General features: G+C 42.1%; 1 protein-coding gene across 4 annotated transcripts in view; it reads left to right on the top strand.

Annotated features, from left to right (window-relative positions):
- The window catches only part of Slco5a1 (solute carrier organic anion transporter family member 5A1), a 127,067-nt gene that overhangs the window by 89,395 nt on the left and 12,507 nt on the right, over window positions 1-25,165 (top strand). For all 4 annotated transcript variants that reach the window (XM_048420350.3, XM_085677330.2, XM_048420351.3 and 1 more), the window contains one exon: window positions 18,341-18,539. In XM_048420350.3, the coding sequence (XP_048276307.2) occupies window positions 18,341-18,539 (199 nt within the window). The remainder of the gene's footprint in view (window positions 1-18,340; window positions 18,540-25,165) is intronic.

The raw sequence follows: 25,165 nt of genomic DNA, 5'->3' as shown, positions 1-25,165 counted from the left end.
CTGGATGGCTCGGCATTTCTATGGTCCAAGCTGTTTCTAACTGATGCCGATCCTCTTCCCTCAACTTCCCGAGTGCCATAGTGTTTGGCTTTTGTGCATGTTTTTAAATAATCTTACCCCCAGCCAAGTAGGAAGGTGCACAGGCAAATTAAGCTGGAAAAGGGAAGAGCTTTAATCTTTGTATGCATGCCAGGGAGTGAATCTAGTCCTCTGTGCATACCTGAAGATTATTTAAATTTTTTTAAGATTTAAATTTTTTATGTTTATAGGCATTTTTTCTGTTTGTATAAGTCTATGCACCATGAGTACCTGGTGTCCTCGGAGTCCAGAAGAGGTGTCCCACTCCCTGAAGCTGGAGTTACAAATGATTACGAACCACCAAGTGAGGGCTGGCAATTGAACCTAGGCTCTCTGGAACAGCAGCCAGTGCTCTTAACTGCTAAGCCATCTCTCCAGCTTCTATTATTTTATTTTTAAATTTTGATCTTTAGACCAAGAAACATAGAGCAGCAGGCATCATCAATGGTGGGAGACAGCAAGGCATTTTGGGAGGATGCTCATGCTTACAGTGAATTATGGTTCTCTCTGTGTGTCTCTGATTGCTCTTCATGAGGTCATCAGCTGCAGCATCCTGTGCAGCCCGATTAACAAATTACCAATTTAATATTTGTCTCTGTGTGTTCCTTTCTCTGTATTACTCAATTTTGGAGCCAAATCTTGCAATGCTGGCAGAGTTATGCAGTGACCAGCAAATTAAATTAATATTACTGTGGAAGCTCCTGATCGCCTGTTTGATGTGCTCTGGTGGCATTGCAGTGGTCTTCATGGTCTCCGGCTGTGTAATCTTTGGGCACCAAGCAGACCTCAGCACAACTCCAGTGGTCTTCATGGTCTCCGGCATGACAAAGATAGCTTTTGTCTTGTGTATTCCCAGCCCAAACCTGGGGCTCTCAAGGAATCTTGGTCTCTTTTGAAGAAAGTGGTATTTGAAAACCACCATCTATCAAGTCTCTTCATTGCTACAAGACTGTTATATATATATGGGCATATATAATTAAAAAGAAAAGAACTGAGGATGTGGCTCAGATTTTAGAGTGCTTGGCCGGATTCAATCCCCAGTATCATATAAACTGGGTGTGTGGCCCATGCTTGCCATACTATGCCTTAGATTTCATAATGACAACAAAGGGGTCAGAAGTTTAAAGTCAGCTTGGAGTATACGAAACTTTAACTCAAAGCAATAACAACCAAAGAAGAGATGAAATCGGACTGGAGAGGTGGCTCAGAGGTTAAGAGCACTGACTGCTCTTCTAGAGGTCCTGAGTTCAATTCCCAGCAACCACATGGTGGCTCACAACCATCTGTAATGAGATTTGGTGCCCTCTACTAGTTTATAGGATAAATGTAGGTAGAATACTGTATGCATAATAAATAAATCTAAAAAGAAGAAGAGATGAAATCATTTTTCCTTATCTATTCTGAGGTTATGGAGAGCTATTATTTTACTTCTTTGATAGCCATAATGGTTAATGTTGTCAACTCAAGGGATCTAGAATCAGAAAGGAGATAAACCTCTGTGCATCCTTGTGAATGGTTCTTAAAATCATTGGGGAAGTAATTGGGGAAGGAAGCCCCACCTTAATTACCTTGGGTTGCACAGTTTCTTGGGCTGTGATCCTGGACTTATTAGAAGGAGAAATGCGAGCCTGTCATAAATATTCATCTTCCTCTGCTGGTAGACATGTGACCAGTTGCCTCAGGCTCCTGCCTGGTGACTTCCCTGACACAGTGAACTGTACCCTCAGCTTGTGACCCAGCATAACTCCTTCCTTAAGTTGATTTTGTCAGTTAGTTCATCGCAGAATTGATGTGATCCAGTATCATACTGTATATAACATATATACAGTATTAGATAATACCATATTAACTAACATGTATATAACTATATATATTATATGTGGTATATATGGTGTTTATTGTACTGCAATGCCTTCCTCTATGCTGGAAAATCATCTTCCGTAAGGACTTTAACACCATCACTCTATCGAAGTGTGTGTGCACACATGTGTAGTAGTTCAAGCACCAACTCTCAGTTTGAGAAACAATGGAAAACCAGCTGAAGCTTTGAGGATCCTCCAGCTTATTTGGATTTTGAGGGCTCCTCCCATGGATGCGTAACACAGTGCCATAATTTGGCTTAAATAGTCCTTCTTTGGTTATGTTTCTCATATTGTGAGTCTTCTGTTTCTAGCTTTGAGAGACGACATTCTTTTTGTGTTTTGAATCACAGAAAGTATTGAATGATTTAAAAATAAAAGTCATACAACAAAGTATATTCAGAGAAGCTTTGGTTTCATCCTGGTTCCCTTCGATTCCTTTCTCCCTCAAAAGCTATTTTTACTGGTTTAACCTTCTTTTGTTTTTGTTTGATTACATATAGTTTTTCCTATATGTAAATTATTAATAAATATGCATGATTGTACTACAGTATGTATATCATTTTATTTACTTTTTAAGATTATAATATAATTATATTATTTCCCATTTTTCTACCTCAAAAACTCCCCTTCCCCTCTCCTTACTCTATTTCAAATTCATGGCCTCTTTATTCACTAATTGTTGTTACATGCATATATACTCATCCATATATATGCAGAAATATATATGTGTGTATATATATATATTCATTCATTACTAAATATAAACTGCTCAGTCTGTATGATGTTACCCATATGAATGTTTTCAGGTCTAACTACTTATTATTGAATAATAAGCTGGTGTGCTCTTCCATGGAGAAGACTATTTCTCCCACTCTTAGCATTTCTTAGTTGTCTGTAGCTCTTTGTGTAGGGTTGAGGCCTCCTGTGCTTTTCCTGTCCACTTCGGCACACCTAGTGCTGTCATCCTTGTTCAACTTAGATTTAGGCAGTCATGCTAGTGAGACTTTATGGGTGTAGCTTATGACATTATGAGGAGATACAATCTCACAACAAATTCCCCAGTCTTCTGGTTCCTAAGACTTTCTGCCTCTTCTTTTGCAATGTTGCTTGAAGTCTGGGAGTTGTTTTGTAGATGTTTTAATTGGGAGTGTGTTCCACAATTCTTCATTTTGATTGGGTGTGGTTTTGCATTGTAACATCCATCCATTGCAAAGAGGAGTTTCCTTTTTGAGGGTGAGGACTACATGTATCTGGGGTTATAAGGGCAAATATTCAGAATGTAGTTAGGAGTTATGTTGTTTTAGTGATGAGGTAGGTATAGGTTCTCTTCTAAGACCCATTACTTCACGAGCTCTGGGTGGTTGGCTTTGTTTCCAGTACCAGGAATGGTTTCCCACTTCGGGAGCAAGTCTGAGTCTAGTTAGAGAGCTGTTGGTTATTGCCAAAGTGTGTATGCCATTAATGCACCATAATGGCCATTATTGTGAGTCATAGGGGTCAGACTGCATAGGACTGTTGGTTGTTTCCCTCCTTTGGAAGCTTGAACGCGCATCATTTTTGATATTTATGTTAGCATGCAAAATACTGGGTTTCACTATCACATTTTCATAATTTGTCATTTTACTTTGGTTTCATCCACCCTACCTGCCTTTCCCAGCCTTTCCATTCCCCTCTTTCTGGTTCCCCCAAATGTCCTCCCCTCTAGGTTTTTCCTCTCTCCCTTCTCTTAGGGCCTCTTTCCCTCTTCCCATGATCCCCTTTCTACTTTCATTAAGCACATACAGAAGACTAGAGTAAGAAAGAAGGTGGAGGACAGAGTGTAATATCCCAGTTGTAGACAAGTTTAAAAAAGAAGCAGGAGCTTATCGAAACATCCATAGCTCACAAAGCGCTGGCCTTCCAGGACTAAAGACTAGCTGTTCCCACTTCCAGCCCATCCACCATCTCTCATTTCCTCAGAAGTGATTTCTGCTAACACATGAAAGTCACATCCAAAGCTAATGAGTACCTTGGCTCTTAAGTGTAGACAGGAAATGCTTATCACCACACAGACAGGAAATTTGTTACTCTTTTTATATAAATAATAAAACATGTGATAAGCCATTATTAGAAGGTGAAGTAAAGTCCTTTTGTAACCTGAACCATCGTAGAGCGGACCACAGAAAAATCCCTTTGCTGGCATACTCAGTTTCTGCTCGTGGTGTTTCTTCTATCAGCCAGAGGCAAAGCATTGCTGTCTTTAGCTATGCTATTGTTAAACCAGGTAGATTTCAGCATAACAGATTCACGTCCTTGTACTGAAAGTCCTCTCATAACTCTATTTGAAGAAAGATGGCTATAATTTGTGTTTGATCTTTAGACACAGTGTAGGTGTAGATTTCTCTTGTAGGGTACTTAGTATTTATTTTGTTAGTTTTATACAGAGTAACAGTAACATCTTCCCTAAAATTATTTAAAATGTTTATTATGGAAATACTAAATTCTTTAGAAGATACCAAAAGTTGAATAGATGCCGCTGTGGCATGGACTTTTTTTTTAAATGAGTCGTTATGTAGCCCTGACTAACTTGCTATGCACCATCACCAACAGCAATGGCATAAACGTATTTAACCTTTTTATTGCAGCATTTATTTTTCCATAAATACCTACATTATTAAAAATAATAATTTGTAAGTTTCGAAAAGAATTTGGGGTGCTAGGTGAAAAATTATTCTAAAATCCTTTTGTTTTTGACATAGATTTTAGATGACTTGATTGTACATCAGGTTTCTATAACTAAAAATTTTTTTCTTTCACTAATTAAATTGAGTACATATTCCTAGAGAAAACAATAATAAAATGCTTGAAAAATATCACCAAGAGAATGAACAAAGCTTCATGATTTAAACATGTGGTAATGTATGTGCTAGCCTCCCATGATGCAGAAAACATACTAGATTTACAGTCACAGTCTTGGAAAGTCAGGTGTGAAGGCCTGGGCCTGTAATCTTAGCACCCAGGAGCCTGAGGCAGGAAGCTCCCAAGGTCTCGGCCAGTCTGGGCTACACACGCAGATCTGCCCCCCTTTTCTTCAGGTAGAATCAGAACACTTGAGAGCTTAGCTGTGGCATTCATGAGTTATTGACGGAAGAGTCTAGTGCCCTGTTCAGCCTACTGCATGTTTTTATGAAGCAAACTTTATTAGAATGTAGTTCTGCCCCCATGGGCACATGGCTATAACTGCTTTCCCGCTACAGCAGCAGAGACAGTTAGCAAAGCACACATCTGGGTCCTGCTCTAGGAGAAAGAAGAGTAGTCGTCAGAGGGTAGGAAATGATCTTTCTTATCACTTCCTTCCAAAGTCTGTGATTAAAAACAAACAGAAGCAAACAAGAGGAGCTGGAGAGATGGCTCTGCAGTTAAGAGCACTGGCTGCTCTTCCAAAGGACTTAGGCTTGATTGTGAGCACCTACATGGCAGCTCACAACTCTCTCTACCAGGTCCAGGGGAGTCAATGCTCTCTTCTGGCCTCTGAGGGCAACACAGGCACATGGGTCACAGACATTCATGCAGGCAAAACCCCATCATCTTCATCATCATCATAGTAGTGGTAGTGATGATAAATAAACCAATAGTATGTATGAACAATAAGAACCAAAAGTCAACAAATTAAAAGAATAAAAAATTCCTGAGCCAGTTCCCCTGATGTGGGAATGGTTTTTCAAAGGCTACACGCTGAAGGCGAGCCTCTGTCTTGTTTTCTCCACTGGACAGAAGCGTGAGCTGCCTCTGGAAATCCTTCTCTTTGTTCTGCCCACTTTCCTGCCTCCCAGGTTCCGGGCAACTCTGAGCTGTCAGTAACCCATCTCTCTCTTCAGTTGTGGAAGCAGTGTGTCTGGCAGTTGCCTTGCAGCCTTCATTTTGGTCAAAATGAAGATGTGTAAAGACCCAAGCTCTCTTTGATCCTCCTGAAGGCTCCTCTGCCAGCATTGGGGAGGAGCACTGGGGTTGTTGGTGAATCAGTGACTGTCACACTGTGAGCCCAAACGTTGGCGTTTAGTTGGGGGATAATTACACCAACAGCCTGCCCTCTACTTTATTCCTTTGTTGGTTCCCCTATGTCTCTGAGATTAGATGTAAAGTCTTCATTGCATTTACTTTATTTTTAGTTATCTAAGCTGTATTTTCACATTCCAAAGAGAAGGTATGTCTGAAAAATACATGATCTTTACTATTCAAAACTCAGGATAGAGGAGGTCTGAGCAATAATGAGAGAAGAGCACTGGGTAATTAGCGAGGATTGCAGATGTGTCTGCAAGGGTGCCTGGCAACCACGTTCTGACTCTGTTCTGATGCTTTCTGACCAATCGTTACTCTCTGTAAGACTGACTGATTCATTAGTATGTGAAACACATGTTCTCATCGATGTAAAGCTGTTGTTCTCTATGGATGAATGCTCAGACCATGAAGTTACTAGAGTAAGCTTCTGTTCTTAATCAACTTTATTATTAGAAATCTTTAGTGTAGTTTTTATTGTCTGATATAATTATGCATGGCTCAAACAAAACTACATTTTTCGAATAAACAATCCACCTGGGCAGTGGTGGTGCACATCTTTAATTCCAGCACTCAGGGAGGCAGAGGCAGACAAAACTCTAAGTCGGAGACTAGCCTAGTCTACAGAGCGACTCCCAGGTCATCCAGGGCCGCACAGAGAAATTCTGTCTTGAAATCCAACCAACCAGACAAACACTCTCCCCTCAAAATATCCAGTTCAGCATGTAGCTGCCGGGTCTGGTTTTTATCCCATCTGTTACTGCCTTGCCCTTCTTATGCTTTCTGGTTTGGATCATTGCATTAGAACAAAGAAAGAGGAGTGATTTGTTTAAAGGTTCCTTTAAGTTATAAAATTTTCTGAGTTTTGGTGCCTCTGGGTTCTATTCATGGATAGATAAGTTAAGTGTGTAACTGAGGTATGACTTAATCCTCGTGAAAACCGAGTTAAGATCAGTGTATAAGTGTGTAAGTGAGGTGTGAATTAATCCTCGTTTTAGGTGAAGACTGCTCGTTTGTTTCCCAACTGCCCAGACCAAAAATAATCAAGCAGGAACTGTATTAATCAAAACACTGTTTGGCCTATTAGCTTAGAATTCTTATTAAGTAACTCTTATATCTTAAATTAACCCATTCCTATTATTTTGTATTTTACCACGAACCTCGTGGTTTACCAGTAAGGTTTCGGCTAGTGTTTGTCACCTTTGGCAGCTCCATGGTATCTCCTTGACTCCACCTACTTTCTCCCAGTATTCAATTTAGTTTTCCCGCCTAGCCCTGTCATAGGCCCAAGCAGCTTTTTTATTCATTAACCAATAAAAAAATACATATACAGAAGGACTTCCACATCATCTCATGAATACTGAGGAAAGACAAGTATATAAGTGTACAAGTGAGGTGTGACTTAATCCTGTGAATACTGAGATAAGATCAGAGTGTAAGTGTGTAAGTGTGTAAGTGAGGTTTGACAGTCCTCGTGAATACTGAGGTGAGATCTGTGTGTAAGTGTGTAAGTGTATAAGTGAGGTGTGACAATCCTTGTGAATACTGAGGTAAGATCAGTGCATATAAGTGAGGTGTGACAGACCTCGTGAATACTGAGGTAAGATCAGTGTATAAGTGAGGTGTGACAGTCTCGTGAATACTGAGGTAAGATCAGTGTATAAGTGAGGTGTGACAGTCTCGTGAATACTGAAGTAAGATCAGCGTATAAGTGTGTAAGTGTGTAAGTGAGGTATGACTTGATCCTGATAAACACTGCCCTCCCTTTATTACATTACTTTGGCTCAAATGACCCTCTGTCGATAAGACCTTGTCCCACTTAAAAATGCCACTGTTCCCTACACACTTTGTTCCTCTTTATACACTGAGAATAATTTTCACTGTGATTCTTTTTCCCTTCTATCACTTGGGTAATTTGCTTAGTTATTAGTTTCTTGTTTTCCACATTAGACGGTAAATTCAACATGGGCCAGAACCCATGATAGTTTTATTCACTATGTGTCTTCAGTTGAGAAGAGTCTCCATTGCACGGTTGGTTCGATAAAGGGTTTCTAGTAAATATTTGAATGCTAGATTATTTATTGAATTTATTAAGGAACTAAATTAAAAATTATGTTCCTGTAAGTTTCCTAAAAATTATACTTAATAATATTCTTGCAAACAATGCACAAATATTTTTTTTGGTAAAGTTCTGCTTAAGTAGTTTGGAGATTGAAGACACCCTGTGATAAAGGGAATCTATGGAAGAACACAGCTAGCATGCCTTGTAGTAATTGAAAGACACCTTCCTCCTTGGGTCAGGACAAAGATATATAAAACTTTCCTATTGCCCTGGAGGTTCTCGTCGGATCACTGTGTAGGAAGGGAAATAATGGCCATTCATGTCAGGAAGGAAGAATGAGAAGGGCTCTCCTCACACGTTACGTATTTTTCATGGAGAAAATCCCAAAACATTCATTAGAAAAACTTCCCTAATCGAACGACTGAGTGTGCTCAGAAGAACTGCAAAATAGAAGATAACGATACCACAACCAACTGTATTTTTATACATCAGCAATGATCCCAGAACAAGCTAAGGAAACAGTTCCATTAACACTGGCAGCAAGAGAATGAGAGTCTTAGGAATTTAACAAACTTGTGCAAAGCTTGTATTCTGAAAGCTATAAAATATTGTTTAAGGACAAGCTCATTAGAAGAGGATTTTACTTACGTGGAGGAGTAACTAAAAAATATTGTCATGCAAAATGATACCTACCGTCAACCATAGTTACAACAATACATCAGATTCTGAAAATTGTGGGGTAGACCGTGTGCTCTCAGCACAAAAATGGTGTGCGTTGAATAATGCATGCCAATTAGCTTAATTTAATCACTGAGCAAAATATACATATTTCAAGACAACATGTTATACATGATAAATGTATACAACTTAGTCTACTAGAAGATTAATGAGATTAATGAGAAACTATACCTTAGGGGAAATATACTTTATGCTCAAGGACTGGAAGAATTGATATTATTCAGTTGTCAATATTTTTCAAATTGATGGATAGATTCAGTGCAAACTACATTAAAAAATATCCAATGGTCAAAATGGTATGAAACTACTGGCTTAAAAGAGATAAAAGTATTATGGAAATAGAATTGGGAACCCAGAAATAAGCTTACATACTTACGATCAGTAGAGTATTTTCATGTGCTGTGTATGTTCATGTGTGTTCACATTTGTGTGAGTGCACATGCATGTGTGTACTTGAGTGTGCTGGCTAGAGGTTGATGTGTGTGTGTGTGTGTGTGTGTGTGTGTGTGTGTGTGTCTTACTGTCCTCTCTCTGCTTTGTTTACTAAGGCAAGGTCTCTCACTGAACCTAGAGTTTGCTCATTGGATAGTCTAACTCAGTGGTTCTCAACCATCCTAATGCTGCAACCCTTCAATACAGCTCCTCATGTTGTGATGACCTCCAGTCATAAACTTACTTCCATTGCTGCTTCATAACTCCAATTTTGAGTTACAGTGTAAACATTTTTTGGACATAGAGTTTTTTCAAAGGGGTCATGATCTACAGTTGAGAATCACTGGTCGAAGGGTCAGCTTTCCCTGGGGATCCTGTATTCCTGATCTCTGGGATTACAGGTTTACTACCATGCCTGCCTAGCTTTTATATGGGTGTGAGAGATCTGAGCTCCAGCCCTTGGCTTTGTGTGGCAAGTAATTTACCCACTGAGCTATTTGCTCAAGGCCAGTCTACAGGCTGGTCAGAGCATCAAGATTATTCAATGAGAGGTATGAATAATCATTCTCACAAGTCACTCTGGGACAAGCAGGTAGGTACCTGAGGGAGAATTAAATTTACCTTTCATAACATATTCAATAAGTGCAAAATGGATCAAAGTGTAATATACAAGACTTACAATATCCCTAGAAATAAGCCGACACACAAATCATTGTGTTCTTAGACTAAACAATGTAGGCAATAGGGAAAAACAAACAAATTGGATTTTATCAGTATTAAAAACTTTTGTATCAAAGGACAACATCAAGAAAGTAAAATAGATACCCCATAGAATAAAGAAAAATATTTGCAAATCATATATCTGCTAAGGCAGCTGTGTCTATAATAGTTAAAAACCTATGGATCGATAATAAAAGGAAAAATATGCCAACTTTAAGAAATGGGGAAAAGATAAATAGACATTTCTCCAGAGAAGGTATCCAAACGGCCCAAACAAGCAGAGGAAAAGGCATCTGATGTAATTAGTTACCAGAGGAATGCAAACCAATCTGCAGAAAGTTACTATGAGACTCTGTCATTTGCACTTGTTTGGCCACAATCAGATATTGCCTTTAAAAACCTTTGGTAACAATGTGGAGGAATGGAATCCTTACGCATTGTTGATGGGAACATCAAATCACGTAGCCACTTTGGAGAACAGTTCAATGTATCTTAAGCATATGATCTGGACATTCCACTCCTAGGCATGCTTCCAAAGAAATGAAACTTACAGCCACATAGGCAAGGCATTCTATATGAATTCGCACAACACTATTCATAATATCCCCAGTGTGGGCATAACCCACACAATCTGTGAGTCCATCACCTGATGTATGAACAAAGAACAAGGTATGAATCCAATGCAGTGTCATTTGGCCCTCAGCAGAAATGAAGAGTGAAGCCATGCTCTAACATGGACAAGCCTTGAAAACACACAAAAGTGGCAGGAGACTGGGACATGTTTTATGTGACTCCATTTGGACCAGCTAGGGAAACCTGTGGAACCAGTCAGGAATTTTCTGTGTAGGGAAAGTTGGGAGGAGGTCATCATGATGGTCGCTCTTCTCAGTGGGAAAGCTCTGGGAGTGGCGGGATTTGAGCAACAATGAGCAGAGAACAGCTGGAAGTTGCTGAGAGAAAACAGACCTTTTCTGAAGGGCCTCCAAGGGGGACTTTGCGTTTGGCACAGGCCCAGATCTGTGCCACGAACAGGAACTGAGTGTGGACACCTAATGCTGACTTCTTCGCTTGCAGCTTATTTTTGGTAGCTGAAAACGTTAATGAGATCCCACTGCTGTCCTGTGAGTTTCCTCTACAAAAGGCCCAGGTCTGCCCCCCACCTCTGTGGTAATTCGCTTAAGGCGCTTTCCCCTCCTGTTTCCCAGAGCCAGAAGATGAAAAGCTATCTAAGCATTTTCCCGTTGATCTCTGTGGTTATGTGGTATTGACACAGACATCTCTGCTAGGCTTGAAAGCCATAAAAGATGAAACGATATCAATTTGATTTTGGAGTCCCTGTCACGACACAGATGGGCATTGGTGCTCATGCACCGATTTGGCTGAGTTCATCAGAAACCTGGAGTGAAAAGTGTGATTGTTCTCTCTGAATGTTGCTTTTAATCACCTTTCCTCCAGCACCTAAGACTTCAAATCCTTAAGATTAGGCTGCTGTGTTTCTCTCAGGGCTCCCTGTGTTGGCATAGCTGATGCTGTGTGATGAGATCAGTGGGGCCTATGAGGCCTACGTATGGACCACATATAGGATCTAACCTGAAGGCAGTGTGGAGACAAGATTTTTGAAAGCGTTTATTAATCATTCCAGCAAGGTCATACTAGAATTCAAAAACTTTCTCTATTGTTTTGGTTCGGTGATTCCATTTGAGCTATGCAGTAGCTGCTACATGACAGAAAGTAGAGGCCCCTGAGGACTTCTTCGAACACTGTATTCTCAGACTAAGAGCTCTAGAGGGGAAACTGAGTCAGCAGCTTGACAGTGGCCATGTGCCAGGCTGCTGTTCTGTCAGGAAAAGTCTCAGAAAAATCCATAAAAGTTCCTGTGTGGCCCCACTCTGCCTACAGGCCTCTCTTTCTGTACCTGAATCTTGTACCATACCAGTTTTATACAAAGAGAGAGAGAGAGAGAGAGAGAGAGAGAGAGAGAGAGAGAGAGAAGAGAGAGAGGGAGAGGAAGGAAGGGAGAGAGACAGAGATACACACAATCCCTCTTAGTATGAAGTCCACAGCGATTTGAAGTTATGTCATAGAATATGATGGGTGGAAAGAAATATTTTTTTCCTCTGTCTTAAAACAGTCACACAATTCTAAGGGAAGGGATTCTGTTAATTAATTCCAGTGCCACACCCAGCTGCTTGCCTTTGAAAGGGTTCCTGAGACAGTGAAGATGAGACATTCCAAACTGAAAGAGATGCAGGTGTCTTACATGGTTATTCTGTAGACTGATGCACAGTTTAGGGCAAGGTGAACTTACTGTGTTTTCTATTCTTGGACCATTTAATAGCTGCCAGCATTTGAGTTTTGGATTTTTAAATTAATCTCTTTAGTTGTTCTGCCCTGATGGTAATGGATACTTGCTCTCTAAAAGAAAATGTTTGTAAAAGATGGTGGGAACATTAAACAATAATTTATTCTGGGCCAGAGGCAAGAGGAAGGCTTTTATTTTTGTGCTATAAAATTAGAAGCACAGGCTTTTAATTTTTTATAAAGCTAAGTAAATTTAATTGATTTGTCTGCACTACCATTCCAAAAGTGTGGTGTGGACACAATACTCTCTTCCTCCCTAAGACCCCTGTACAGAGGGTAGTGTGGTGTGGACACAATCCTCTCTTCCTCCCTAAGACCCCTGTACAGAGGGTAGTGTGGTGTGGACACAATCCTCTCTTCCTCCCTAAGACCCCTGTACAGAGGGTAGTGTGGTATGGACACAATTCTCTCTTCCTCCCTAAGACCCGTACACAGTGGGTAGTGTGGTGTGGAGACAATCCTCTCTTCCTCCCTGTCTAAGACCCATGCATAGTGGGATGCTGTGTTAGTTACTTCCTGTCTCTGTGCTAAAATACTACGAGCAAAGCAGTTTACAGAAGAGTTTCTTCTGTCTTACGGTTCCCAAAGGATAAGAGTCCATGAAATCAGAGCGGAAGCATGACAGCAAGCTGGCATTCACATCTCAGTCATGAGTATGATGGAGAGAGAGCACACTGGGCATGGTGTGAGGCTTTGAACTCTCAAAGCTTGCCGCCAGTGACACACTTCCTCTCTCAAGGCTGCACCTCCGAAACCTCCCTAAAAGCTCCACCAACTGGAAACCAAGTGTCCAAATGCCTGAGACTATGGGGGACATTCTCAAACTCCCACAGATGCCCATGAAGTGGAGCCACCGAGGGAGGAAAACACTTCTAATTAAACTGAACCCTGAACATGAGTTTCTTCTCTTTATAAGACGTACTCTGATTCTGCCTGTTGAAATCCACAAAAGGTTGAGAGTGAAATGAATTGCTATAGAAAAGGTAGTTATCATAATACCTGACAGGTAATTGGCATCAGTGTGTGTGTGTGTGTGTGTGTGTGTGTGAGAGAGAGAGAGAGAGAGAGAGAGAGAGAGAGAGAGAGAGAGAGAGAGAGAGAGTGATATGGGAGGTCCTTCTGTATATGTGTTGCTTATATTGGTTAATGAATAAGGAAACTGTTTTGAGCCTATAGCAGGGTAGAACAGAGCTATGCAGGGAAAACTAAACTGAATACTGGGAGAAAGAAGGCAGAGTCAAAAAGAAGCCAAGTAGCTCTGCCAGAGACAGAAGCCAGACAGAACCTTGCCAGTAGGCCACAACCACGTGCTGATACACAGATTAATAGAAATGGGTTAAATTAAGATGTAAGAGCTAGCCAATAAGAAGCTAGCGCTATTAGGGCAAGTAGTGATTTAGTTTCTGTGTAGTTATTTCAGGGATGAGCAGTTGGGAACAAACAAGCAACCTCCAACCTTAGGAAAGACAGAAACAAACACAGTAGGCAGTAGTCAGTATGATGCCGGGGCTAGTGTCATGCGTTGTAGAAACACATCATTCCTAATTCAGTGACAGCACAGCAGAGCTCTCTGAGGGGTGAACTGTTGCCTCCTTTTCCCCTCTTTCCTTCAGTTCAGGGTTCTGTGGATGCTAGGAAGGCTCTCAGCATAGGCATATTTTATGTGTCCATTTACAACTCTAGCTAACAGTGGCATCAAGAGGAAAAGTTCATCTAGTTTCTGAAACATTTGGAGATTAAGTGACTCGTTTTTTCATGGAGTTGCAGCTCTAACTTTATAAGAGCAAGGGAGATCATACCCTGAGTAAAAACGTCAAGATCTGCTTGGGGAGAGTGGTACCTGACATTGGAGGAGGAAAGGAAGCAGAGCAATTAATGCATCAGTTTCCTTTAAAGATGAATATTCCAAAGATTTCCACCTAAAAATGGTAGGGCATTCCTAGAACGCTTATCCCAAGGCAGAATCTTCTGCTGTGTCAACGCTGAGCACCTTAGTGGTATGTATTATGATATTACATATATGTTACAGACATGTATTGGAGTATTACATACATGTATCAGATATGTGCTATAATATTACATATATGTACAGATAAGTATGTGAGTGTTATAATTAAGGACACATATGGCTAAGTATCAAAGGTTTATTAAAAATCATGTACAAGCTTATGTTGGGCCACATAGGTTGCTTAAATTCAGTCTTATTCATCAAAATTTGCCCAATTAATCCTTGTATGTTTGTGCAAATGTATCCAGTTCATTAATATTAAGTGTATCGCAGCAATATTCACAATTTTAAAAGTGGTAGTGATGATGGGCTGGTGAAATGGCTTGGCAGCTAAAGGTGTTTGTAAATGGCAGCCTAAGGACCTGAGTTTGATCACTGGGACCCATGTGGTGGGTAAGGAGAATCAGCATCCACAGTTGTCCTCAGACCTCCACATGTGCCCTGCGGCATGCACACACACACACACACACACACACACACACACACACACACAGGCACACAAATATAATAACATTATTTTTCTGTTTGTTTTTAGGGACAGGGTGTTGCTGTAGCTTTGGAACCTGTTCTGGAACTAGCTCTTGTAGACCAGGTTGGCCTTGAATTCACAGAGATCCGCCTGCCTCTGCCTCTGCCTCTTGAGTGCTGGGATTAAAGGCATGCACCACTGCCACCCCAGCTAATATCATTATTTTAAGTAATGGTGGTGGTAACAACAGCCCAGTGTTTACTGAGTGCATATGGTGGGCCAGACTCCGTTCTCTGGACTTATTATGTCCTAACTCATTTGCTCCTTACTGTTCTGTGATGATGGTATTATTAGTGTGCACACTTGACGGGAGGAGAAAAATCTGAGTTCTGGAAACGCTGCAAAATTTACCAAGGACATACATCTTGCAGGTGACGGGGCAGGATTTTGTCTTATTTGGACTACTCAGACACCAGCAATTGCATGGATCTCTTTCACCTGAACTTAGGTCTTTGGATCCTGGGCTGGGAACAAGCAGCATTTCCATTCTGCCCTTTTTCCTCTCCTGCAAGCATGCTAGAGATGTTCACATCTCTGCAGAGACTGAAGCACTCCCACCCTACCCACGGCACACATGCACACTATGATACCCCGAGTTCTAGGGATCATGGTCCCTAGGGAGTGCTTGAATCAGAAGCTTAAGGACCACAGAACGGTCCCCTTGAGGGCTAGACGAGAGGCAGTGTCAGGCAGAGGCTACCTCTGGGGCACTGTGGAGCACAGTTGGCTCTTTGAGGTCTCAGGAAAAAGAAGGAGGGTGCTAGAAAAGACCATGAAATCACGTTCAGACAGCTGGTAGCAGGACAATAACTTCGCCTTAGAGGACCTGCTTTTGTATTTCACCTCACGTAGAGAATAGAACCATTAGAGAGACCAAGATGGTGGTGTGGTGGTGATGGAGGAACTGGGCCACCAGCCCCAAGATAGTCCAGACATAGTTACTTAGAAGTGCCTGGAAATGATTCTCACATGAAATGCGGACCCCTGCGTGCTCACGATTAGTTGGTTACTTTCAGTCCTACTACGACATTTTTCTCCCCTGGCTTTCCTCTTGCCTCTGTCTGGTTTTCAGCTTTCTCTATGGGCTCACCTCTTCATCATAACCCATTAACCATGGTTCTTTCTTCTTCTCTCACTGCGTCATCTGAGAACATCCTCCCTCTCAGATTGAACTCTACCAGAAATATCTCAGCATGGCTCTGCTTACAGCTCCTGGTGCCCCATGGGAGGCCTCCACCTCCTTCTTCTTCGGGCCCCTCACACTCCTGTCTGCAGCAGAGATTGCTGAACTGTTGTCTATACATTGTCCTTCTCTCCGGGTCCCTGTTCTACTGAGTTTCAGACACTAGCTTTCCTGCTCTCCCCAGCCTCTTCATTTAATTTACTGTGCTGTCAGTGCGGTGCTTCCCTGCGGCTATCCCGGGCCCTTGCAATCACCCTTCTGACCACTCCAGACTCTAGTTCTCACCCCTTCAAGGCTATCTTGCATCTCACTTCAGCAATGGTCTTCACCACACAGAACTCTCACCCGACCCAACTCAGAATTCCCCGGTGGCCTCTCATTGCTCGGATGTATAATCTGACCTCTTCTCCTGGTCTCTTAGGGTCTCATTTTTCCTAGGCTCTCTTCCTGCACCCCATCACCTCCCACCATCTTGCATTGCACACTCTTGGCATTTTTGAAGTGCCGTGAATACCCAATGCCATGACCTCGTGCCTTCAGGTGTATTTCCTTTTTCAGATGTTTGCTCTGTGCTGGTCCATTAGATACATTCGACCACTTCTAGTGAATACCTGCTGAAAACTGCCTCGTGAGAGCTCGCTCTGGTCTCTCCCAGGGGAGACTCAGCTCACCCCTTCCCTGTGTTTTCCTAGCACCTTGTAGAATTATTTTACTGAGATTTTCTATTAGCCTGTATGTCTCTCATTTAGTTTGTAAAGGTGGGGGTGACGTATTCTGTGTCTTTATTTTTTCATTGTTTAAAATAAAGATTCAATTTATTATTAGTTTTGAAGTGTCTTCATTCACTCATGTGAATGCCGATGGCCCTGGTGGTCCGCAGGGCCAGTTCTTCCTGGACTAGGGTTACAGGTGGTTGTGGGGCTGTCCATTGCTGGGAATTGAACTTGGGTCCTCTGTAAGAAGAGTACGTGCTCTTAACAGCTGAGCCATCTCTCCAATCCCATGTCTTTATTTTTCTACAATGAAATATCATGCTTCCATATAGTTCAGTGGTCACAATTTTAGAGAAAAGGAATAAGCGTAAGACTTGCTTGGTCTATTCAGGCTGATGTAACAGGACTACCATGCACGGAGTGGTTTGTGAGCAGGAGGGACGGGTTTCTCACAGTTCTAGAAGTAAGGAGTCCAAAATCAAGGGGCTGGTGGATTTGGTGTCTGGTGAAGGTCTGTTTCTCACAGACGGGACATTTGCACTACACGCTTATATGATGGAGAGAACAGGGCATGCTCAGGTCTCTTGAGTTAGAACACTAATCCTGTTCGTGAGGTGTCCACTCTCTGAATGCCAACCCTTTGGGGGTTAGGATTTTAGCCTATGGGTTCAGGGAGATGTAAGTACTCACGCCGTGGCAGTAACCATGGCCTACTCTATGGAACGGAGCGTTTTCAGGAGTTCAGGAGTGCCTCTGTCCTGAACCTCTCATAGCCCAGCTACCTTTGCTTTCACGGCAATGACCTTTTCTTTATATTGATACCTCCTGTGTGCGCATCCTCGAACATCAAGTTTTGTTCACCTGGTTCTTGAACTTGATGCAGGTGTGAGCATGTGCACATTTTGTTGTGTTTTTTTCCTTGTGTCATCCTTGTAAAAGTTATTCATTTTATGTGTGTTTGGTTACACGGCTTCCTTTGTGTTGCTGTGTGTTGTATAGCCGTGCTTTGTGACGGGAATATTCCATGAATAATGTGTCCGTTGTGGGATATTTTCAGCTGAGGTCTATTAGGGTGGCTTGTGCGCACCATGGATTTCTTTGAGGGTATGAATCTTGGAAGGACCTGCCTGTTGCAGGGTGTGTTTACCTTCAGTTCTTCCGTGTCATGAAGAACTGCTTTTCAAAGTTGGCCCTACTGCTTCTAGTCCTCCACTGTTGAGAGTTCCCAGCACTTTTATCTTGACCAGCCTGTGGCATGGCCAAACTTTAAAATATTCACCTTCCGACTGGGATGTGGTGGAAGTTCACTGTGGTTTTAGCCTACGTTTCTTCATTTGCTTAGAACATTTGGATTTTCTCTTTGGTGAAGGGCCAATTCAGATTTTGTCCGCCTTTCTCGTGAATTATTTGTTTTGATGCTATTGCTTTGTAAAAGTACTCTTTGTATCTTCTGGATTCGAAAGTTGTAAGCCATAAAGTCACACACTGAATATTTGTGGACTAGAGTAGGTCTTATTCTTTACCCTGGAACTAACGAGCAAACAGAAGCAGAACAATTACAGGAAGCAAACTCCAGTGGATGCTAGCACACACTAACGCCCTCTTCCTCCCCTCTTCAGGTGTCATCATTGTCCCCAGCGCTGGTGTTGGCATCGTCCTGGGAGGCTACATCATAAAAAAGTTGAAGCTTGGTGCGAGAGAATCCGCTAAACTAGCAATGATCTGCAGCGGGGTGTCTTTGCTGTGCTTCTCAACCCTGTTTATTGTGGGATGTGAAAGCATTAACCTTGGAGGCATAAACATCCCGTATACGACAGGGTAAGTACCTCTGCAGAGCATCCTGCATCCGCAGGCTTGAAGCGCCCAGCTCTGTATGGTTCATACCTGGCCCAGTCTCTCCCTCCCACCTGCTTTATGTGCTTTGCCCCTCCGCTGGAACTCAGGCTCCTAGAGGGTGGGTGCCACAGGGTGTCACCTTTGTCTGTGTCCCTTTTGATCCTCACAGGGTGGCCTCCAGGGCATTGTAATTACAGACAATGAGAGGATGCTTATTGTATTAAATAAAATGGGGTTTTTTTTGTTTTGTTTTTTGTTTTTCCTTAAGTGAGTATTCTTAATGGCTGGAGAGGTAGCTCAGTCAAATGCTTGTCCTGCAAGCATGAGGAACTAAGTTTGATCTCTGGAAACCATGTAAAAATGCCAGATGTGATGGTGCACACCTACCATTCCTGTGCTGGGGAGGTCGATGTAAGCAGACGCCTGTGACCGGCCAGCAAGTCTAGAGTAATTGGTGGGCCCCAGGCTGGTGGGAGACTGCTTCAAAAACCCAGGTGGAAAGTTCCTAAGGAGCAGCGTCTGAGCGTGTGTGCACACGCATCTGTACATACATGCACACACGTTAACCTGAACCTTCACCCTCACCAAAACCTCATCGAATTTATGAAATACAATTTGCTATGGCAAGTTTTGCTTTCACTCGAGTCCTCCATCCACCCACTACTTCTCCTTTCTCCAAATTAAAGCAAACCGGGTGATACATTTTTTTTCTTTCATTAGCTTTTCACAGAATGCATTTCCATTATGTTCCCCCTCCCCCAGCCCCCTCACACCCTCCTCATCCCCGTACTCACCCTACTCCATGCTTTCTCTTTAAAAATCAAAACAAAACAATAAGACACAAATACCAGAACAAAGCAAAAATCTCACAAAAAATAAAAACCATGGAATCCAGTTTATGTTGTCCAACTCCTGGGTATGGGGCTTGTCCTGGATTGGAGCTGGCACACCCAGTGAGACTTCCCTGGAGAAAGCTGCTCTCCTCCTCCCAGCAGGTAGCAACTACAGATAGCTTCTTGGTTTGGGATGGAACTATGTACACTTCCTCTTCTCGGTATTGGGATTTTGTCTACTTTGTGTGTGCTGTAATAACTTCTGTGAGTTCATATGTGTGTAATCCTGTTGTGTTGGAAGGATGCTATTTATTTAGAGTATTCATCAACTTCTGGATCTTAAACTTTTCCTGCCTCCTCTTCCATATACATCCCTGAGCCTCCAGGGCAGGGTTTGATGAAGACATTCCATTTAGGACTGAGTGCTTCAGAGTTTCTCACTCTCTGCACACTGTCCAGTTGTGAGTCTCTGTGTTCTTATCTATTGCAAGAAGGAACTTCTCTGCTGAGGGCTGGGCAATACACTGTTGTAACATGAGGGCCGGCTTGTTGGGGTTTCTGTCCCTCCCCCAACAGCCGGCAAGCAACAAAGAAAATCACACACAAGACTCCATAAGGTTACAAACTGATTGGCTCATTAGGTCAGGCTTCTTGTTAACTCTTATAACTTATATTAACCCATTATTCTCATCTATGTTAGCCATATGGCTCTGTACCTTTTTCAGCTGGGCAGGTTACATGCTGTCTCTTCGGTGGTCTGCACAGGAATGCTGAGGGAGTTTCCTCCTCCCTAGTCTTATCCTATTCTCATTGCCCCACCTCTACTTCCTGTCTGGTTGACCCGCCTATACTTCCTGCCTGGCCAATCAGCGTTTTATTAAAATACATGATTGACAGAAAACAGATAATTCTCCTGCACCACACTGTTATATGGATATTGCAGTCTATCATTTGGATTCGTTATACTGTTATTTTCCTTTAGCAGAATAACAGTAGTTAATTTCCCTTAGGTCTATGACCTATCTAGTGTCAGGTTCTTGGGCACATTAGCAGTGATGGGAATGGGATCCTTCTCATGGAGTAGGCCTTAAAATCCAATTTTAAAAAGTGGTTGGTTACTCCCACAACATCTGTGTCACTATTGTGCCTCAAGCTCACAGAGACCCTCTCTCTGCTTCTGCCTCCCAAGTACTGGATTATAGATGTGTTTAACCACACCTGATCAATATTTTCATTTGATTTTATGTATTCTTCCAAAATTTCTCTATGCATAACACTAAGAACATGTGTTTTGATTTTTTTTTACTGTTTTATACTTAAAACATAGCTTTGACAATAGATTTTCTAAGCTTTGTTATTATGTGCCAATATGTTTGAAATTTTTTTCTCTACTTCGGGGCCTCACATATTTCATTGGCTTTAAAGGTTCCTCCCCCTATTTACTTACAGTGAACTTTCCAGACTGACTGAACCCAGGCTATCCTTTCTCAGGGTGTGTCTGTTTCCTCCGCCACCCTCAATGCAAGAATGAGAGGGTTAGTCTGGTGGCCAGCATCTAGAACAGGCATATAGTGTCTTGAATTTCTGACAATTTTCCTCAGAGAAAAGCTTTGTGATGACCTTCTTTCTGGGATCTGAAGTGGAGCTGGTGGTAAGAGTACAGATGAGAGTTCATTCATGGCTTATCTCCCTGGGTGGGGGCCCACTGTGTTCCCCTCTACAGGTCAGTTTTGCTCCCAGCACGTTTGATGACTTTGAACTTAGAGTCTGGCAGAAATTCCTGTAAATCAGCAGCCAGTCTGTCTGTCACTGCTGTCTGCTTGCAATTGTCATGACGCTTGGTGTCACTCTTTCTATTTCTTCAGTACCATCTATGTGGCTTTATTTTTTAATTCTAGTGCACTTTTGTTTTAAATGTATTTTTAGAAGATCTGGAAGCCAGACTTTGTATCCTACCTGCTTTGGAACTAACGGTCCTCCCAAGTATTCTGAAATCCTTTGAATGCCACTGTCCTGCCAGCCCAAACCGACTGCTCCTAGGTCCCCAGCAATGCCAGGGGACGTTATGTAATTGTGCTGATTGGCTTCATAACATATTTATGAGTTCCAACCTTAGCAGGTCCTCATCTTTGCCAAATAATCCATTTTCTTAGGCACAGTCAGCTAACTTTTCAACACTTGTAATGATGCTTCCTTTTTCGCCTTTTAATCCCTTTCCTCCAGTCCTTGTAGCTTCTCTTCAATTTGCTTTTGTTAGTGGGCAACCAGCTCCATGTCAGGTAGGAAATGAGTTTCTACCTACTTTCCTTGAGAACTGTCTCATCTATAACAGCATTCTTTTCAAAGGCAAGTGTAACTTTCACTGCTTTCCAGCTGTGTGACACCCCACCAACACACACACACACACACACACACATACACAAACACACACACACATACACAAACACACACACAAACACACACACACATACACAAACACACACACACATACATAAACACACACACAAACACACACACATACACAAACACACACACATACACAAACACACACACACACAAACACACACACACAAACACACACACACACACACACACACACACACACACACGACCCAGTGTTGCTGTGCCTTCACTTCCTCCTGCAGAAAGTTGATGAAAATGTCAATCTCAGCATGTCGAAAAATTAAAATAACACAGAAGGGAGAAAGTGAGATGTCACCTCCTCCCATTTCCAGCCTCCAGCTTGGAGCATTCAGCTATTGTTAAACAAATGCTGGTTGTCCTTACAGGGTATTTAAGACTCACTTTTTCTTACATAGAGTGAAGCGCTTAGTGTGTTTCCTTCTTGCTTCTGTTCTGTTTTCTTGAGATCCTGCTAAGCAGCTGCATTTACTCTTCTCGAATGCAGGTGGATGCCAGGCCCCTGCCTGTGCATAGGCATATTACTCTGGGCTGCTGAATTTAGCGGCAACGCCATGTGAACATACATCTTAGCTTCTCAGTCCATGATGTGTGGTACCCCTCATCTGACTGTGTTCAGTCAAGAATGAGCATCCTATTCAGGGGCACTGGGCACTGCAGCAGGGACCCAGGATCCCAACACTTGGACACTGACTTTAATGACATTTGTGAATTAATGAAAGAACCCCCCCCCAACTTTTCATGGAGAATTTCTTTGGCTTTCCATATGTTTCTAGGAAGATACTCCAAGAACGGGTTAGACCAAACAGTTTTGAGTGGCAGTGCCTCTTCGGCATAACACTTTCAGAGCTTTCAGAGGTAAAGTGAGACCATTATTATCTTGGATAGTTTTCTTCCTCAAAGATACAACCCACTCAAAGATGTGTGGTTGGCTACCTCAGTAACATTAGTTTTCTATCTGTTCTTTAGACTTACACATCTTTCTCTTTCTTTTAAAATTTATTATTTATTTATTTTAGATCCCAACCGCAGTTCCCTTCCCTCCTCTTCTCCTCCCCCCTCAATCAAACCGTCTGTTTCTGTTCAGAAAGAACAGGGCTCCCATGACACATCTTTCTCTTTTAAAGATGGGATCTCTTTGTGAAGCCCCAGCTTGTCTGTAACATACTTTGGAGACCGGGCTGACCTTGAACTCACATAGATCCCCTCACCTCTGCCTCCCCAGTGCTAGGATTAAAGGTTGCACCATCATGCCCAGCACACACTGTAGTGTTTTATTTTATAAAGTAAGTAGAGGGATAAATAAAGGCGAGGACACTCAGACCTTTAAGTGATGGGTGGAGAGTGTGGCCCAGCAGAGCTCACAGTATGCCCTCAAGTCTAGCGTTAACTCTAGTGTTAAAGTGATCTAACTCTAATAAAGAATGAGGGAAATGTAACGGGACCTTCGGATTAAGGCATTGATGCGCTTTCCCTGTGAAAGGTCCCGGGAGCTGCAGCTGCTAGCCCGATCCATTCCCAGGTCAAGCCGTTACATCCCCAACCCCACAGTTTTCCTGCAGTTTAATTAAACAATTGCCCTCTGTAGCTCGTGACTTGCGTTCTTCACAGATGAGTCTTAATCATCTTATAGTCCAAAGAGTTGGCATTTATCATCGTAATCATGATTAAGACTTAAATAAACGCATTGTGTAATGAGATTGACCACCTTCCCCCCACTCTACCTTCAGTTAGCTTCTAAAAGTTGACTAATCTGATGGCCAGCTCCATTTCCAACCACTACTGTCTCTCGAGACGTCAGTTAACAGCTCTGGCTTTAGTTCCTTTGGCCTGTCGGGTGTCACCACTTTGAGCTTGCAGTCAAACCTGTTACATCATCTTCATGTCCTCTTTGATCTTGTGACTTCAGTGACTGGGTGAAACTAGCGGTGTTCTAGCGGTGTCTTCTTGAGCTACCAAGGTCTGGAAAAGGGCAGGTCCCTGTTTGTGGCAGTGACAGCTGAACAGGACATCTTAGAAGAGAAGTAGGTGGCGCCTTGTTTGAGGGTAGCAGTCTATGCTCTGGTGAATGAATGCCAATCAAACAAGACATTCTTCTTAGAAATAATTTTTTTTATTTTTATTTCATCTTATTCTCATTCTCTCTCTCTCTCTCTCTCTCTCTCTCTCTCTCTCTCTCTCTCTCTCCCCTCTTTCTCCATATAGGTCTGTTGGGTATATATTATGGCTTCCAGTTTAATGTTTTTATGGGATTCCTAAATGCGTGAGCAAGCAGTTCTCTGTCTCTTGCACCTTTTCTTGGGTTCTTTTCCTTCTGTTTGTTTGTTTTGACCTGTTCTGATGGGCTAAGCTTTCATTGTGCTCTTTTTTATTTTATAATCATATTTTAGATGCCTGTTTATTTTTTAATGAAGAATAGAAAAGGGGTGGATCCAGATGGGAGGGGAGGTGGGGGAACTTGGAGAAGTAGAAGGAGGGGAAACTATAATCAGGATATGTTATGTGAGGAAAAAAAATTCTATTTTAAATAAGGAGAGAAAGAAAAAGATTCTTAGCAAATTAGCCCAATGCAGAAGACAAGCCATGCTGGCCGCCTTTTCTTCTAATCCATGGTGACCTTTCCTCTGAATGACTCTCTCTCATGAGTACCTACTTCCTTTCATGATAATTGTGTTGGTTGCCTTAATGAATTTCCTGTTTTCTTTTTAAAAGTATTCTTATTGTTGCTGCTACTATTTCTGCTGTTGTTATTGGAGACATGATTTCACTCTCTTGTCCCAACTGACCTGGAAATTGCTATGTAGACCATGTTGGCACTGAACTCACCACTCCTGTCTCCTGGGTGCTAATATTTAAAAGGTTTATTTCACACTTCATGTATACATGTCTATGTCAGTACACGTCACTGTGCGTGGGTGCTTTGGTAAGTGTGAGAGGTGGCCGTTAGCTGCCTGGTGGGGGTGCTGGGAACTAAACATGGGTCTCTGGATGAGCAGCAGTGGTTCTTAACTTCAGATCCACCTCGCTAGACCCCTAAATTTATTTTTTCTTAGAGTATTTTACTATTATATTATTTCTTTGAAATAGAGGCCAAGAGAAAAACAGATATAACGAGCAAGATAGGCCTGACAGGAAAGGTCTTGTCTATGTGTTTAAAGCGTATGTTGATGTTTGCTTAGGGTTACTCCTCTTGAGTGGACATTCTCTTAAGTGACAGGCACTTGTTTAATTTTTTTTTTAATTTTGTTTTTCAAGACAAAATTTCTCTGTGTAACAGTCCTGACTGCCCTGAAACTCACTCTGTAGACCAGGCTGCCTTCGATCTCACAGAGATCCACCTACCTCAACCTCTCA

This window comes from Myodes glareolus, chromosome 16, assembly GCF_982192425.1.
Source record: "Myodes glareolus chromosome 16, mMyoGla1.1, whole genome shotgun sequence".
In the NCBI taxonomy this organism is placed as follows: Eukaryota; Metazoa; Chordata; class Mammalia; order Rodentia; family Cricetidae; genus Myodes; species Myodes glareolus.
This window is presented reverse-complemented; position numbering and strand designations above follow the sequence as displayed.